Raw genomic sequence first — 18,676 nt, 5'->3', positions numbered from 1 at the left:
TCACTGTGTGCTCTGCTCTGAAACAAACACTGACAGAAGTCCAGGTGAGGCCCTGCCCCCCCCCCACGCGTGGGAATATCAATGGTGCTGATGAAGTGAAGAATGCCTCATAAACATCTATTATCTCGATTCTAAAATCATTTTAAGTGAAAAGCAATAAATTTTCACCTGGTAATAAATTCCAGTATATTGCTAACAGTTTCCAGTATCTATTTTATAAAAAGAAACTTTAATAGTTTCTATACTTACTTACCACTAGTAGTGTCACTTCTGGAGGTAAAGGCAATTATTTTAAAGGATGGAATATCTTTTTCCATGCATTAAAACCAAGGCTGGCAAACCACAGCTCATGGCCAGTTGTTTTTGTAAACAAGCCTATTGGAACACATCCTAGTGTCTATGACAGCTTTCATTCAGTGCAGCTAAGTAGGTGCAACAAGACATCATACATGGCTCACACATATCACAAATAAAATATCTACTCTCTGGCCCTTTAAAGAAAGGTCTGCTACTACTGCATTAAAATACATAATGTTATACCAAGTAAAACTTTATTTAAACAAAAACGTGAGAACACAAAAATACAAATGACGTGCTTGCTCTGATTCAGGCACTTTCAAGATCATATTTATTTATTACTTCAGATAAAAAGATAGTATACATATTAAGGAATCCCTCAAAATTCAACTCTAGAGTTATACACCATCTAGTACTTTTGCATTGAATGTTAACCAAAATGATCTCTAAACACCTGAAAGCCCCACTATTAACATGAACTATGGTAATAAAAATTTGACATTTATTTGTTCAATGTATATTATTTACATTATGAAACCAATGTTGGTAGGATAAACAGTGATAAAGAAATAGTAAAAATAAGCTTTAAAAAGCAAAGGTTTATACTCTTACAATGCTAATTATCATAATTGCATATAAAAAATTAAATCATAGCAGAGCTTTCTGTTACAAAATTCTTAATCATCTGAGTTGTAGTCATTACTTGCTATCCATTTTCATGCAACATCTGCTAGGACTGACATTTGATTTCTTTCCCTAAGAAAGTGTGAGTCGGTAAGTGACATTTCAGAGCAGACATTAATTTACTGTGGACAGAAAAAAAAATCTGTACTCAAGATTGGTACTGGTCACAAGCCTCTTCCCTATGTAAATTATTAAAAAAAAAAAAAAAAGACCACAAAGAAAAAAAATTCCAAAAAGGAGATGCATAGGCAAAGAGTACCATGAATGGCACAGCTCAAAAAAATCTGGGCCCAATCAGATGCATGTCTTTTCCTCTCCTTCAATGAGGTCTATTTTGCCATCATGTAACAATGACTTCTGAAGCAAGTGACGGGCACCAGGTATACAACTAATTAAATCTGCAAAATACTAAGATGGGGGCAGGAGTGGCCAGAAGGGGCGATTGATATATAACTCAAACTATATACAGCAAAACTGGAATGCAGCCCATCCAAACTGGCTTTGTGAAACAATTGGACCTTTATGATTTAATAGTTAAAATTATAACAAGTGTAATAATACAACAGATTTACATGGGAAGCAAAATCCAAGGGGCATTTTATATTAAGTATTTACTGTGCTGCTTCAATTTAAAAATAATTTGCTAAGTACACATCTCAACAACTGAGGTCTATGTAGAAAATGTCCTAATAGATACAGATATTTACCTTTGGTGAGTTGAAGGCCTTTTTGTGACTTCTGTCTGAATCATAGCAGAATGCTAGACACACACGCACATGTGGGAAAACTCAAGCTGAGATAATCCACAAGTCGTGCATGTGTGAGGAGACTGGAGGTACTCTGAGAGTCAAAGTATACTAGAAACCTACAACAGGTAACAGTGAGAATGGCAACAGGGAATGGAATGCCAATATGGCAGTAAAACTTTTTTTAAAAACAGAAAGAGGAAGGCCTCTCGTACCAGCAGAATCCCTCATACATACAAAAAGAAAACGCCACCCACCATTTCGTGAAACAAAAGCAGATTATAGTGTGGGACAGTACAAACTGCAGAAAACCAGAAGACAACAGAAGGAAATCTACTGGTTTACATGAAGGAGAGTGTCTCACTCTGAGCAGTCATTTAGTGAACGCCGCTACCACGGCCCACAGGACCTCGTTGGTGTTGGCCTTCAGACACTCCACTTCAGGGTCTAAGTCGAGAAGCTGCCGCACTCTCTTGGTGGCTAAATCATACTGCTCATCCAGAAGAGGAGCAAAAGCATTCTCCAGGACATCAGAGGCGTGGGCCAGGTAAATAAGGGCCAGCAAGCGCTTGTCCATGCGGTGGGGGTCATTCACCCATTTGTCAAGAACAGCTTCTTGTACTTTCTTAATGAGGCGCTGCTTAATGTTGTTATTTGTGAGGGGATGTGTTGTCATGTCAAAAAGTAGGAAGTTCTGTTTCTCTGTTGTCAACACGCCCTTTTCCACCAGGTTTTTAGCTAATCGTTCCCGCACGTTTCTTAACTGATAATGTAATTTTAATGGATTCCATGTCTCACCTAAACAAAAGATTTCAGAAATTAGAAATGATGAGTATTACCCGCTAATTCTGCAAAATTTTTGTGCTATTAAAATGAATAGTAAAATCTAATTTCTTCCCCCCCAGAGAAATAGAAGAAATTCCAACAATGTTTTTCTCCTTGATCAGACCATGAACCCCTTTGCAATCTAAGCACCTGGCACATTCTCAGGCAGAACAGTCACTCAGAAGACTAAACTGAAAGCAGTCTTCAAACCCATCACCCTTAATCTTTTTTTTTTTTTTATCATCACCCTTAATCTTATGTGGAAAAGAATTAATATAAGATTATGTTTCAGCCTCCTGCCAGCGGTTGTCATAAAGCAGCCAATAGCAAAATAAGATTCCCTTCTGTCAAACACCAATCTGCCACAGACAAAAGAAAAAAAGCTTCCTGATTAATATACTATTCTTAAAACTGCTACATATATGCAGCCTATAAAATATGGAAGCCTGTTTAGGCAGTGCTATCTTTGGTAACAATCTAATTTGCCAGGAGGACAAAATTTTCACCATTTTAATATTGCCATTGATGCACATTTCCTTTTGAAATAAAAATATTTAAAATAAAATCAACTCACTTTTCACTAAAATTTTTGTTTTCTTTATAGAAGACTAGAAGGGAATACATCAAAATATAATCTTGGTGTGGTGGCTCACACCTGTAATCCTAGCACTATAGGAAGCGGAGGCCAGCGGATTGGATTGCCTGAGCTCAGAAGTTCAAGACCAGCCCGAGCAAGAGTGAGACCCCATCTCTAAAAATAGCCACGCATGTGGCAGGCACCTGTAGTACCAGCTACTTGGGAGGCTGAGGTAAGAGGATCAGGTCAGCCCAAGAGTTTGAGGTTGCTGTGAGCTGTGACACCACGGTACACTACCTGGAGCACAGAGTGAGACTCCACCTCAAAAAAATAAATAAATAGGGCGGCGCCTATAGCTCAGTGAGTATAGGCTCAGTGAGTAAACCCGACCCCGGCCCCATATACCAAGGGTGGTGGGTTCAAACCTGACCCCAGCCAAACTGCAACAAAAAAAAAAAAAAAAAATAGATGGGTGTTGTGGCGGGCACCTATGGTCCCAGCTACTCGGGAGGCTGAGGCAAGAGAATTGCCTAAGCCCAAGAGCTGGAGGTTGCTGTGAACTGTGTGATGCCATGGCACTCTACCAAGGGTGAAAAAATGAGACTCTGTCTCAAAATAAATAAATAAATAAATAAAATTTAAATATATGTATATAATATATATACACACATATATAATCTTGGTTATCTTCAAGAGTATTCAAGACACATTTTCTTTTTTGCACTTTTTATATTTTCCAAACAAGCTCCAATAACCACATAACTATTTTTTATAATTTAAAAAATACTCTAGTATTTCTAAATTAGAATACATTAAAGATCAACTAGAGGCACTCTTCTTAAATTAAAAAGCTGTAATGCTGAAATTTCATAATACTGACAGAAAACCTTAAACTGCACTGTCCATGACAATAGTCACGAACCACATGAACTATTAAATTTGTTTTATTTTCAAAACATAATCTTACTCTGTCCTGGGTAGAGTAAGCTTACATAGCTTCATAGCTCACAGGAACCTCAAATTCTTAGGCTCAAGCAATCCTCCTGCCTCAGCCGCCCAAGTAGCTAGGACTATAGGCACCTACCACAAAGCCCAGATAACTTTTCTATTTTTAATAGAGACAGGGTCTCGGGGTGGCACCTGTGGCTCAGTGAGTAGGGGGTCGACCCCATATACCGAGGGTGGCAGGTTCAAATCCAGCCCCGGCTAAACTGCAACAACAAAAAAAAAAATAGCCGGGCATTGTGGCAGGCGCCTGTAGTCTTAGCTACTGGGGAGGCTGAGACAAGAGAATCACCTAAGCCCAGGAGCTGGAGGTTGCTGTAAGCTGGAATGCCATGATACTCTACCAAGGGCGATAAAGTGAGACTCTGTCTCTACAAAAAAAAAAAAAAAAAAAATAGAGACAGGGTCTCACTCTTGCTTAGGCTGGTCTTGAACTCCTGAGCTCAAGTGATCCACGCACCTCAGCCTCCCAGAGTGCTAGGATTACAGGCGTGAGCCACCATACCCAGCTGGCAAGGAGCTATTCTTAAATGTCAAACTAATAAAAAAAATTGGAAATATCATGTCCTGTTAACAATTACAGAGGGACTCAAGTGATCCTCTTGCCTCAGCCTCCCAAGTAGCTGGGACTATAAACATGTGCCCTAACACATAGCTAGTTTTTCTATTTTTGGTAGAGATGGGGTCTCACTCTTACTCAGACTGCCAACCACAAATTCTTGGGCTCAAGTGATCCTCTTACCTAATCCTCTCATGTGGCTGAGACTATAGCCATGTGCCACATACCTAGCTAGTTTTTCTATTTTAGAAGAGACAGAGTCTCACTCTTGCTCAGGGTGGTCTCGAACTCCTAAGCTCAAGCAATCTACTTACCTCGGCCTCCCAGAATGCTAGGATTACAGGCACCATGCTCAGTGAATTATTAATAAAAAAATTTCAGCTCTTCAGTTGCACTAGCCAACTTTCAAGTACACACTAGGCACCTGTACCCAGGGGCTACAACCAGAAAGCACAGAAATAGAACATTTTCATCATCACAGAAAGTTCTAATGGACCTCTTTAAAATCTTAATTAAAGTGCTGACAATACAGTTTACTGTTCAATTGGCCATAGATAGTTATTTTACTGTACTTAATATAGTAGTAACAGGGGGCTGTGATAGACTAATCAGTCCTGGACTTGCCCTCTCACCATAATAGAAATCTAGATAAAGTAAGTAAAATGACTTTTCAGAGGATGGGCAAAAAGTAGCACACTTTTTGTTCACCAAACTGAGTCCCAGAAGAGAAACCTAGTGAGCCTATGTGAGGAGATACACCAACTTGACCACTTCGTCAGCTCCTCTGCACAAGTACACTTCCTTTTTTTTTTTGTTTTTTGAGACAGTCTCAGTATGTCGCCTCAGTAGAGTGCCCTAGCATCACAGTTCACAGCAACCTTAAACTCCTGGGCTTAAGAGATTCTCTTCTCTCAGCCTCCCAAGTCTGGGGCTACAGGCACCCACTACAACACACGACTGTTTTGTTGTTGTCACTGTTGTTTTAGTTGGGCTGAGCCAGGGTCAAACCCGCCAGCCTCGATGTACGTAGCTGGTGCCGTAACCACTGTTCTACAGGCGCCGAGCCTGTGCTTCCTTCTCCGTATCTCATTCTTACACTTAAAAGGCCTCGCCCGGCTTCTACCATCTCTTCCAGCTACTAAAGTTCCCCCAAATTCCTCTTTCCTCTGAACTACTGAACTTTCGGTACTTTTACTCTCGTCTGTTATAAAATTATTAGACTGATACAATTGTTCCCCAAATGGATTTTAAGATTTTCAGTCTGAAACCACCTGTTTTTTAAGTTTTATAGCACCTATGTCAGTATTGTTGCAATAATTGGTATTTGATACCATATACTATCTTTAAGCAACTAAAAATTTAAAAAAAATTTAAACATCAGCAGGCTAAGCCACAGAACTATATGCTTTAAAATAATTAAAATGGTAAATACTATAGTATAAAAAAAATTTCATCAGCAAGCTGATATCCTGATACTCTCATTAGGTGGGAAGCAGATATTTTCTGAAAAGAAATATGCTGGAGCAGCACCTGTGGCTCAGTGGGTAGGGCGCCAGCCCCATATACCAAGGGTGGCGGGTTCAAACCCGGCCCTGCCAAACTGCAACAAAAAAATAGCTGGGCTTTGTGGCAGGGGCCTGTAGTCCCAGTTACTCAGGAGGCTGAGGCAACAGACTCCCCTAAGCCAGGAGTTGGAGGTTGCTGTGAGCTGTGACACCACAGCACTCTACCAAGGGCGATAAAGTGAGACTGTCTCAAATAAAAAAAAAAAAAAAGAAGAAGAAGAAGAAAAGAAATATGCTTTTCTACTTGGGAGGCTGAGGCAAGAGAATTGCTTGAGCCCAAGAGCTTGACGTTACTATGAGTTATGATGCCACAGCACTCTACTGGAGGCAATAAAGTGAAACTCTGCCCCCCACACACACAAAAAAAAAAGTACTTTATTTCCTCTTCCTCTCACTCTAGATCAGCCTTTTTTGAAGGTGAAATGGTGGCATTCCTCATGCATGTCAAGAGCGAGCAAGTAAGAGTCCTTCAGGCAATGTTTTGGCATCAATAGCCAACCTAAAATTAACAGGATAAAACTTCTTGCCTGAGCAACAGAGCAAGATCCCGTCTCTAACCCCCACCCCCAAATGTTTTTAATTAGCAAGGCCCAGTGGTGGTGTGCCCATAGACCCAGCTACTCAATAGGCTGAGGAGAAGAGAATGCTGGAGCCCAGAAGTTTGAGGTTACAGTGAGCTACAAACATACCACCACACTCCAGTCTGGGAACAGAGTGTGACTCTGTCTCTTAAAAGAAAAAAGAAAAAAAAAAAAAAATTTGTGAAGTATCAGCCTCGTATTTTATCCAAATTTCTAATTCAAATGGATACTCTATTTTTACAAAATCCTAATTGTATTTACTAAAAAATACTTTTGAAAAAAGTTTTTAAGACTTCTCATCTTTTCACAATCATGTGAGAATAGTGCCATAAAGCCCCAATTGAGAACCAAGTTCAGTTAGCACTTATATTGATAAGCTTCATCATAAAATGTTACTTAACAGGTAAATTTAAGAAGTATATAGTCGTCGCAAATGTTGAGATTCAATCTTCTGTGTGCCATTCTAATTTATGATATATATATATATAAACTGTCAAAGGAAATGTGGTAGTCTTAAGATACTTTTTTTTGTTTGTTTTTTGAGACAGAGTCTCAAGCTGTCACCCTGGGTAGAGTGGCGTTGCGTCAGAGCTCACAACAACCTCAAACTCTTGGGCTTAAGTGATTCTCTTGCCTCAACCTCCCAAGTAGCTGGGACTACAGGCACCCACCACAACACCTAGCTATTTTTTGGTTGTCGTTGTCATCGTTGTTTGGCTGGCCCAGGCTGGATTTGAACCCACCAGCTCCAGTGTATGTGGCTGGCACCCTAGCTGCTTGAGCTACAGGTGCCAAGCCAAGATACATTATTAAACTAAAGTCCAATGTGCCAATAGCACAAATGATATAAGAAAAAGAAACTGTTTATGAGTGAACAGTCTGAAAACATCACCCTTGGTAGTAAGTAGCATCAAAGTGGGCATCGGTTATAGGAAAATTAAGCCAAAAGTCACTACATTCCCTAAGAAGAATCTTTAGCACTATAACACATCTTTTTTTTTTTTTTTTAGAGACAGCGTCTCAACTATGTTGTCCTCGGTAGAGTGCCATGGCGTCACAGCTCACAGCAACCTCCAACTCCTGTGCTTAGGCAATTTTCTTGCCTCAGTCTCCCAAGTAGCTGGGACTATAGGCACCTGCCACAACATCTAGCTATTTTTAGATACAAGGTCTCAGTCTGGCTCAGGCTGGTCTCGAACCTGTGAGCTCAAGCAAGCCACCCTCCTCAGACTCCCAAGTGTGGGATTACAGATGTGAGCAACCGTGCCCAGCCCAACAGTTATACTTTTTTGTTGGTGGTGGTGCTTTTTTGCAGTTTTTGGCCAAGGCTGGGTTTGAACCCACCAGCTCCACCATATGGGGCCGGCACCCTACTCCTTTGAGCCACAGGCACCGCCCAGCACTTCCACTTTTATCTGAACAAACTGTATTAGTGGCTCGGCACCCGTAGCACAGTGGTTACGGTGCCAGCCACATATACCCAGGCTGGCAGGTCGGAGCCTGGCCCTGGCCAGCTAAACAACAACTGCGACAAGAAAATGGCCAGGCGTTGTGGCAGGCACCCGTAGTCCCAGCTACTTGGGAGGCTGAGGCAAGAGAATCACTTAAGCCCAAAAGTTTGAGGTTGCCTGAGCTGTAATGCCACAGTACTCTACCGAGGGCGACATAGTGAGACTCTGCCTCAAAAAAAAACCTGTTATTTGCCAATATTTTACATGTAGAGTTGACATTAATGCCTTCACTGAGTCTCTGTTAGATGCATGTCATGACAAGTTCATGTGGAAGGCTCACCCAGAGAGCACTGACACTGTGATAGGTACTGTGACATGTCAATATGTGCTGAGTGGATTTACAGATTATCTAGTTTTAACAAAATAAATTCTCATCAAATAAGCAGAGTAATTTTAAAAAGATTCTTGCAACAGAAACTGCAACTGAAGACAAGTCCAATGTCACAAGCACAAAAGGTAGGAAAGTAACGGAGTTTGATTTCCCTTACTCAATCAAATAAAAACAGACATCATCAAATGTACATAGTTGTCAAAAAATTCAAAACTGGGTGCCTACAGCCCAATGGTTAGAGCACCGGCCCCATGCACTGGGGTTGGTGGGTTCGAACCTGGCCTGGGCCTGCTACACAAAAATAAATAAATAAATAAATAAATATAAAAAAATTTCAAAACTATGTTTATGTTTTCTACCAATCAGAAGGAAGACTGAACCTCGCCCTAAGTGTAAAGTGCTCATTACTGTCCCATTAGCTATGAATGGAGTGTATTTAATTTTTAAATAAACAAATACAAAAACAAAATCTTACAAAAGAAGACCATCCTAGGGTGGCACCTGAAGTTCAGTGGGTAGAGTGCTGACCACATATACCCAGGCTGATGGGTTCAAACCTGGCCCAGGCCTGCTAAACAACAATGACAACTACCATACCACCACCAAAAAAATAGCCGGGTGTTGTGGCGGGCACCTGTAGTCCCAGCTACTTGGATGGCTGAGGCAAGAGAATTGCTTAAGCCCAATAGTTTGAGTTTGCTGTAAGCTATGACACCACAGCACTCTGGAAAGTGACACAGTGAGACTCTGTCTCAAAAAAAAAGAAAAGAAAAGAAAAAGAAAGAACATCCTAATAAGACTATTATTTTTTAAAACTCTGCTTATTTATATGTGAGAAAACTCACCATGTTCATTACCAATCTTTGAAACTGACCAATTACCTTTATAAGTTACTCTGAATACTGATATGTTGGAACATGACATAAGATAACAATAAATGTATGCAGCAGCTGTTTTCTGTAACAGCTGAACAACAAGATAACTTAGGTCTCATACTCAAGTAGCTTTACAACTAGATGAGACAAATACACAAATAACTTAAATGTCATTTTTGCTATCAAACATTTCAGGTTTACCTCCCCAAGGTTGCAGGAAAGGCCGTGTGATTTGCTCTCATCAATGAAACATGAAACACATATCATTTCTGAGCAGAAACTTATGAGCGCCACAGTGATCTGCTACACTCCTCCTCCTCTCCTGATGATGATGGCTACTGCTCCAGGCGATGGTAGCTTCCATTGCCTGGCTACCAGAGGGAGAATGAAGTGGCGTGTGACTGATTTACAGCCTAAATGAGAAATAAATTCTTTTTGTTTTTTAAGCCACTCAAGTTTTAGGGTTGGTTATGACCACAGTTTAACCAAGTCTATCCAGAATAAGGTAGTATAGGGTGATTTTGATAAAGAATGTCAAGAGCTCTAAGGAAGAATATTTCAAATGATACCTACTCAGTCTTTTTTTTTTTTTCTTTGTAGAGACAGAGTCTCACTTTATGGCCCTTGGTAAGTGCCGTGGCCTCACACAGCTCACAGCAACCTCCAACTCCTGGGCTTAAGTGATTCTCTTGCCTCAGCCTCCCGAGTAGCTGGGACTCCAGGCGCCCACCACAACGCCCAGCTATTTTTTGGTTTGCAGTTTGGCCGGGGCCAGGTTTGAACCCGCCACCCTCGGTATATGGGGCCGGCGCCTTACCGACTGAGCCACAGGCGCCGCCCGTCTGTCTTAATAAAGAGTATAAAATCTCATGAAAACTATTCTCCCCCACCTCAATGATGGATAACTTTCAAGTTTGCCTAAATAAACAAGCAAGCTTCTGGCTATTTTATGTAGGCTCCTTTCAAAAGGATTTTAAACTTTTTACACAATCTTTTAGATGGATTTCAGTTTTTGGTTTATACACACAGCAGCTTACCACTAAGTAATTCAATCCAGTTCTGGACCGTTTCTGGAGGCTGAGTCTCCTTAACGTGCTTCAGAGCTTCATCAAGAAGGACATCTCCTGTTGGCGCATCCGACTTACAGATTACCTAAAATGTAACCAATAAGAATGAAAAAATCCAGTGATGTCTTTTTCTGACTTGATCTTATTAAGTGAAAACCAAACCATTATGTAAATAATTCACTATGCTGGGCGGCACCTGTGGCTCAGTGAGTATAGCGCTAGCCCCATATACCGAGGGTGATGGGTTCAAACCTGGTCCCGGCCAAACTGCAACAAAAAAATAGGCAGGCATTGTGGCGGGCACCTGTAGTCCCAGCTACTTGGGAAGCCGAGGCAAGAGAATCACCTAAGCCGAAGAGCTGGAGTTTGCTGTGAGCCGTGACGCCACGGCACTCTACCAAGGGTAACAAAGTGAGACTGTCTCTAAAAAAACTCACTATGCTCAAAGTCCAAAGTGTTCATTTAGAATCAAAGTCCAGATTTTAAATTACTTCTGTATTAAGAAAATTTAATTTGTAATTAACCACATCTGCTAAAATAATGAATGAAAATAAAACTACTCTATAATAATCGGTAAAGCAAATTGCTAGGACAGTTTATACTCATTATAATCTATTAGTGAACTTTGATTTTTGAAACATTATCATTAGTTCTAGAAACAGTCTCAAGTACAGGTAAGAATTTAGTACAGGTTGAGTATCCCTAATCCAAACATCTGAAATCTTCCAAAATCTGAAACTTTTTGAGCACCAACATGGCATTCACTGAAGCATTCTGGACTTGAGATTACAGATGTTCAAATCAAGAATTAATACAAATATTCCAAAATCCAAACTTCCTGAAATATTAAACTTGTGTTCACATGCATTTTCAGATAAGGATAGTGATAATGGTTTGGGTATTCTTCTCCCAAAATCTCATGTCAAAATTTGATTCCTCATGTTAGAGGTGGAAGTTGATGGGAAGTATTTGGGTCATGGGTCCCTCATAAATGGCTTTGTGCTCCCCCTCAGTAACTGCTTAAGTTCTTGTCCAGTTAGCTCACAGGAAAGGAGACACTTAGAGAGTGCTGTGGCATCACAGCTCTCAGTAACCTCGAACTGTTGGGCTTAAGCAATAGAGAGTTTTGGGTTGCTGAGAGCTGTGATGCCACAGCACTTTAAGAACTTGGCCCCATATCCTCTCTCTCACTTCTCCCCTTTTCACCACCTTCAGGAATGAAAGCTTCCTGAGGCCTCACCAGAACCAGATGCTGATGTCATGCTTCTTGTGCAGTCTGCAAAACCATGAGACCAATCAATCTCCCTTCTTTACAAATTACTCAGTTACAGCAAGTACAAACAGACCAGCACAAATATTCAATATTATAAAGGTGGCATTTCACATCAGTGGAGAAACACATTTTTCAATGTCATTAAAAACAATTGGCTAGCAAATTGAGAGCAAAATTTCGGTAAGACTAGGCTCTTCTAAGTTTATGCCACAATAAACATAAAGATTTAAATTGGAAATGTAAGTTTAAGGGTAAGAAAGATTTTTTAAAACTGCCACCATTACCAGAAATTTTAAATACCAACAGGTTTGATTATATCAATTTTTAAATACTATAAATTTTGTTTAAAACTATGTCGGGACATAGAGTCCACATTAAGAGCAGAAAATCCAGAGCAAGGACAGAAGAAAAAAATATGTAACACTTCAGCCAAGTATTAGATCTCTATAGCCGTCACAGATCTTGTTGGCTAAGCAAGAAATTTGTAGTTAAAGTTCTATAATACCAAAATTCAATCTGTTCTATTACCTTACAATGTCAGATATTTAAATGTCATAAAATTTAACAATACTTTTATCCTCAAGAAAGTGATCTTGATCTTGTTGCTCAATCTTATAAAAGGTGAAAAAATACATATACAATATCTGAGTTTATGACCCAATAGAAATATTACAAGAACCACAATATAAGCCACAAATCAAGTCACAAATTTTTTAGTAGTTATACTTAAAAAGGAAAAGGTAATTTTAATATGGTTGATGAAACCAAATAAGCCAAAATATTCACATGTAACAAATATTTTTAATTTTTTTCCCCAAACTGAGTCTTCAAAAGTACGCTTTCATTTCTAGTATGCCTTGCTTTCCCCTAACCTCATTTCAGATGCTTAAGTATCTGCCTACTAGACACTATTGGCTAGTGGCTACCACATTGAACAGTGTACATAAGAACCTTTTTATCACTGAAGAAAGTTCCACTGGACAGTGCTATTCTCGACCATGCTTTCAGTAAAAGCTAAGAAAACAAGGAAAAAAAAAAAAAGAATCTCTGGAGAAAAAGTGATGTGTCCATATTATGGCCATGCCACTACTTCTTACTTCCCATCCCCCCTCCTATGTCCATTGCACTCTGGCCTTGATGTACACCCTCACGCACAGCCCTTTGCCAGAGGTGTTACGTAAGTGTCATGATAAACTAGGAATAAGTGGATCATCTTTTTTCTTATGAAGTTCTGTCCCCTAAATCTCTCTCAAATGTATTACTTTTCTTCATCCTTGCCTTTACAGGCAGCCTTTCATATATGCAGATTTAATCAACTGTGGATCAAAAATATGTGGGGTTGGCGCAGGGCCCGTAGCTCAGTGATTATGGGGCCGGCCACACACACCAGGGCTGGCAGGTTCAAACCTGGCCCAGGTCTACTAAACAATAATGACAACTACCACAACAACAACAAAAAAATAGCTGGGCATTGTGGCAGACATCCGTAGTTCCAGCTACTTGGGAGGCTGAGGCAAGAGAATTGCTTCAGCCCAACAGTTTGAAGTTGCTGAGAGCTGTGATGCCACAGCACTCTACCAAGGGCGACATAGTTGAGACTCTGTCTTAAAAAAAAATTGGGGATAGGGAAATAAAAATAATAGTTGCAGGGGAAAATGACTGAACTAAAAACAACAGAATTTTTTAAAATACAAATTTTAAAATACAGTTTAACAACTATTTACATAGCATTTACACTATTAGGTATTGTGATTTAAAATATACCGGAGTATTCACATAGGTTACATGCAAATACGATACCATTTTATAAAAGGAACATGAGCATCTACAGATTCTGACATTCAAGGGGCGGCCTAGAAACAACCCACTGAGGATACTAAGGGGAGACTGTAATCCATCTACCTAATCTGGTTATCTTTCACTTGGATTAATTAATTTCCCTGAACTAGTTTTAGCCCTTTTTTTTGAGACAGGACCTCAAGCTATTGCCCTGGGTAGAGTGCCATCCATGGTGTCACAGCTCACCGCAAACTCCAACTCCTGGGCTTAAGTGATTCTCTTGCCTCGGCCTCCTAAGTTGCTGAGACAATAAGCACCCGCCACAATGCCGGGCTATTTTTCTTTTTTTCTTTTTTTTGCCGCCACAACGCGGCTATTTTTTTCTTTTTTTTTTTTGGTTGTAGTTGTCATTGTTTGGCAGGCCCAGGCCCAATTCAAACCCTCCAGCTCTGGTGTATGTGGCTGGCACCTTAGCTGCTTGAGCTACAGGCACCAAGCCTAGTTTTAGCCCTTTTTCAAGCCATTCCCCTAAATGACCTTTCTAAAAGGGAAATCTTGTGACATTCCACTGCTTCTGCTTAAAACTCTTCAATGACTCATAGAGTTAAGTTCTAAACTCCTTTTTCAAATTCAGTAATAAAAAAAAAAAAAAAAACAGAATACCAGGTAGATTAGCTTGGCTCCTGCACAACAATGACATGAAGTACTTCATTTTTTTTTTGCAGTTTCTTGCTGGGGCTGGGTTTGAACCTGCCACCTCCAGCATATGGGGCCGGTGCCTGCCTACTCCTTCGAGCCACAGGCGCTGCATCATGAAGTACTTCATTCAAAAAAAAAAAAAAAAAAAATGTAGGTGATGCCTGTGCCTTAGTGCTACAGACCCATATACTGAGGGTGGTGGGTTCAAACCCGGCACCGGCCACATTGCAACAAAAAAATAGCCGGAGTTGTGGTGGGTGCCTGTAGTCCCAGCTACTCAGAAAGCTGAGGCAAGAGAATCGCCTAAGCCCAGGAGAGTGAAGTTGCTATGAGCTGTGACAAAGCTGAGGCAAGAGAATCGCCTAAGCCCAGGAGAGTGAGGTTGCTATGAGCTGTGACGCCACGGTACTCTACCAAGGGCGATAAAGACCAAAAAAAATAAATAAATAAAATAAAAAATTTTTTTCAGTAATAAATGTGGTCCACAAATAAATATGCTCTGTTCAAACATAATTTCTACTTCATGGGTTTTTTTTTAAGGGGGAGTGATGGATCATTACTAAATACAAACACATAATCAACATTTGAAGGAAAACTTCCAAGAAAAGACAAAAAAGGGCCAGGTGCAGTGGCTCACACCTATAATCTTAGCACTCTGGGAGGCCAAGACAGGTGGACTGCCTGAGCTCACGGGTTCAAGACCAGTCTGAGCAAAAGCAAGACCCCATCTCTAAAAATAGCCAGGCGTTATGGCAGGCACCTGTAGTCCCAGCTACTCAGGAGACTGAGCCAAGGCTGCTGTGAGCTGTGATGCCACGACACTCTACCAAGGATGACAACGTGAGACTCCATCTCAAAAAAAAAAAAAAAAAAGACAAAAAAAGGACAATAACTCTGAAAAAGAACAGTTATATTCTCAGAGATCTAAAAGAAGACATTACATCCATAAAACAAGAAACCACTGTAAATAAAAAAAAAATCAAAGAAGTATTCATGGAAATCAAAAACCTTAATAAAAAAACTCAACAGTAGAATTAGAGGACAACTCTTTAAAAAACAGCCAATAAGGGGGCAGGTGCCTGTGGCTCAAAGGAGTGGGGCGCCGGCCCCACCTGCTGGAAGTGGTGGGTTCAAACCCAGCCCCAGCCAAAACCTGCAAATGAAAAGAAAAACAAACAAACAAAAAAACAGCCAATAAGGCTCGGCGCCCGTAGCACAGTGGTTACAGCGCTAGCTGTACCTGATATACACTAAGGCTGTCAGGTTTGAACCCTGCCTGGGACAGACAAACAACAATGACAACGGGCGGCGCCTGTGGCTCAGTCAGTAAGGCGCCAGCCCCATATACCGAGGGTGACGGGTTCAAACCCGGCCCTGGCCAAACTGCAACCAAAAAATAGCCGGGCGTTGTGGCGGGCGCCTGTCGTCCCAGCTACTCAGGAGGCTGAAGCAAGAGAATCGCTTAAGCCAAGGAGTTGGAGGTTGCTGTGAGCTGTGTGAGGCCACGGCACTCTACCGAGGGCCATAAAGTGAGACTCTGTCTCTACAAAAAAAAAATAATAATAATAAATAAATAAAACAATGACAACAACAACTAAAAAATAGTCTGGCGTTGTGGCAGCCGCCTGTGGTCCCAGCTGCTTGGAATTCCAGGCTGAGGCAGAAGAGTCGCTTGAGCCCAGGAGTTTGAGGTTGCTGTGAGTTGTGATACTACAGCACTCTAACCAGGGCAACAGCTTGAGACTCTGTCTCAAAAAAAAAAAAAAAAAAAGAAACAGCCAAGAAGTCCACATCCAACTTACAATTCTAGAAAAATGGAGGGTAGAAGATGCCAAAAATATAAGAAAATGTCCCGAAACCAAAAGATACACATTTCCAAACTGAAAGACCTCATACATAATGAATTTAAACTGACCCACCTTAAGACCTCATACAATTTCAGAACACCAGAGATAACAGAAGATTCCGAATGTTTCCAGAGAGGAAAAATCAATCACACAAAGAATGAAAATAACTAGTGCAGCAGGCTTTAAAAGCAACTCTGTATATTAGAAGACAATAGAGAGGCCAGGCTCACACCTGTAATCCTAGCACTTGGGAGGCTGAGGCAGGTGAATTGCCTGAGACCAGCCTGAGTCAGAGAGAGACTTCATCTCTAAAAATAGCTGGATGTTGTGGTGGGCACCTGTCTGTAGTCCTAGCTACTTGGGAGGCTGAGGCAGAATTCCTTGAGTCCAAGAATTTGAGGTTGCTGTGAGCTATGACGCCACAGCACTCTACTGAGGGCGAGAAAGTGAGACTGTCTCAAAAAAAAGACAATGGAGCAATGCCTTCAAATTTCTGTGGAAAAATGAGTTAAACCTAATATTCCATTCTCAGCCAAGTTGTCAAATAAAAATGAGATACAAAATGAGATACAATAAAGGTATTTTTAGGCATGTTTTGGAATCTCAAAGCAGTTTCTCCCCAAAAAGACGGAAGTAAAATACAAGCTCAAAAAACATAAGGTTGGCTCGACACCCGTAGCACAGCACCAGCCACATACACCAAAGGTGGTGAATTTGAACCAGCCCGGACCAGTTCAACAACTGGAACAAAAAAATAGCCAGGTGTTGTGGTGGGCAGCTGTAGTCCCAGCTACTTGGGAGGCTGAGGCAAGAGAATCGCTTTAGCCCAAGAGTTTGAGGTTGCTGTGAGCTGTGTGATGCCATGGCACTCTACCGAGGGCAACCTAGTGAGACTGTCTCCAAACAAAAGAAGAAATAGGGTTGAATACAATAGAATGTCACAGGACAGTATGCAACAGAACCTGAGATAACCAGTCCAGACTGTCGAATCTGATATATCGGAGTATTTGAAAGTTAGTAATTATTTTTCTCTGATGAAGCATTTAAAAAAAAAATTAGAGGATGGAGGTTCACCGTGTATGGCACACCCCTTGGGGGCAGGACACAATTATAGGAGGAACTCTAACAATGCAATCAATGTAACTTAATTCTTTATACCCTCGATGAATCCCAACCAATAAAAAAAGAAAAAGAAAAAAACAAGAAGACCTATACAGGGCAGTGCCTGTGGCTCAAAGGAGTAGGGGGCCGGCCCCATATGCTGGAGATGGCGGGTTCAAACCCAGCCCCGGCCAAAAACTACAAAAAAAAAAAAAAGAATGCCTATACAGAAAACAGGGGGGAAAAAAGCAAAGACGTGATTATTGGCTACAGGAGGAAAAAATTATATAAGAAAGGAAACTATCATAAGACATAACTGTGCAGAAAATAGTGTCAACATAGTTGAAATAATATAAACAATCATTACTATTCTGGCTAAATTTATGATAGAAATTAATTAGAAAGATTAGGGGACAAGAGGAGGCAGGACATAAAAAGCCAAATATTAATCTGATAGAAAGTAAACAGTACCTCAAGCTGAGACCAAGTTTTGTCTTTTGTTTGTTTGTTTGTTTTTTGAGACAGTCTCACTTTGTGCCCTCGTGCGGGTAGTGACACAGCAACCTCAAACTCTTGGGCTTATGCCATTCTCTTGCCTCAGCCTCCCAATTAGCTGGGACTACAGGCACCCGCCACAGTGCCTGGCTATTTTTTTGGTTGTAGTTGTCATTGTTGTTTAGTAGGCCCAGGCTGGATTCAAACCCACCAGCTCCAGTGTATGTGGCTGGCACCCTAGCCACTGAGCTACAGGCACCGAGCCAGTCTAAGTTTATTTTAAAAGAAATAACTAAGAGAACAATAGATAGCTGAATGGTGGCCCCCAAAGTGTCCACATCCCAACTCTCAGAACCCAATTTGGGAAAGGGGTCTCTGTTGTGCATTATCCAGATGGGCCCTAAATGCAATGACAAAGCATAAGAGATACACAAAGGGAAAGGTGGTGTGAAGACAGCACAGACAGATGCAGCCAGAAGCCAAGGAACATCTGGAATGACCAGAAGCTGGAAGAGGTGAGGAACAGAATCTCCAAAGAGCCTTTGAAGAGAGCATAGCACATACCTTGATTTCAGACCTCTAGCCTCCAGAACTCTAAGAGAATACACTGCTATTGTTTTAACCTACTAACCTGCCATCATAATGTGTTAAGGCAACTCTGGGAAGCTAATACAAGGACTGAAAATAGCTGCCTATCAGAAACAGAACTAAAGAATAAGAAAGGGTAGGCAAAAGATTATTTTCTGTTAGTAAAATTTGATTTTATACTAGTATATGTGCATCATCTTAATAAGATCAATAATTATTTTTAAATCAGCAAATTAAATCATATGAAGTATTTTACCAAAAGACAATACAA

General features: G+C 40.7%; 1 protein-coding gene across 1 annotated transcript in view; it reads right to left on the bottom strand.

The window, feature by feature from the left end:
- Positions 1-600: 600 nt before the first annotated feature.
- The window catches only part of GOLPH3 (golgi phosphoprotein 3), a 52,095-nt gene continuing 34,019 nt past the window's right edge, over positions 601-18,676 (bottom strand). The window contains exons 3-4 of the mRNA XM_053592630.1: positions 10,594-10,708; positions 601-2,525 (exon numbers count right to left, since the gene is read on the bottom strand). Of these exons, the coding sequence (XP_053448605.1) occupies positions 2,101-2,525; positions 10,594-10,708 (540 nt within the window). The 3' untranslated portion in view covers positions 601-2,100. The remainder of the gene's footprint in view (positions 2,526-10,593; positions 10,709-18,676) is intronic.

Source organism: Nycticebus coucang, chromosome 1 (assembly GCF_027406575.1).
Source record: "Nycticebus coucang isolate mNycCou1 chromosome 1, mNycCou1.pri, whole genome shotgun sequence".
NCBI classification, from domain to species: Eukaryota; Metazoa; Chordata; class Mammalia; order Primates; family Lorisidae; genus Nycticebus; species Nycticebus coucang.
This window is presented reverse-complemented; position numbering and strand designations above follow the sequence as displayed.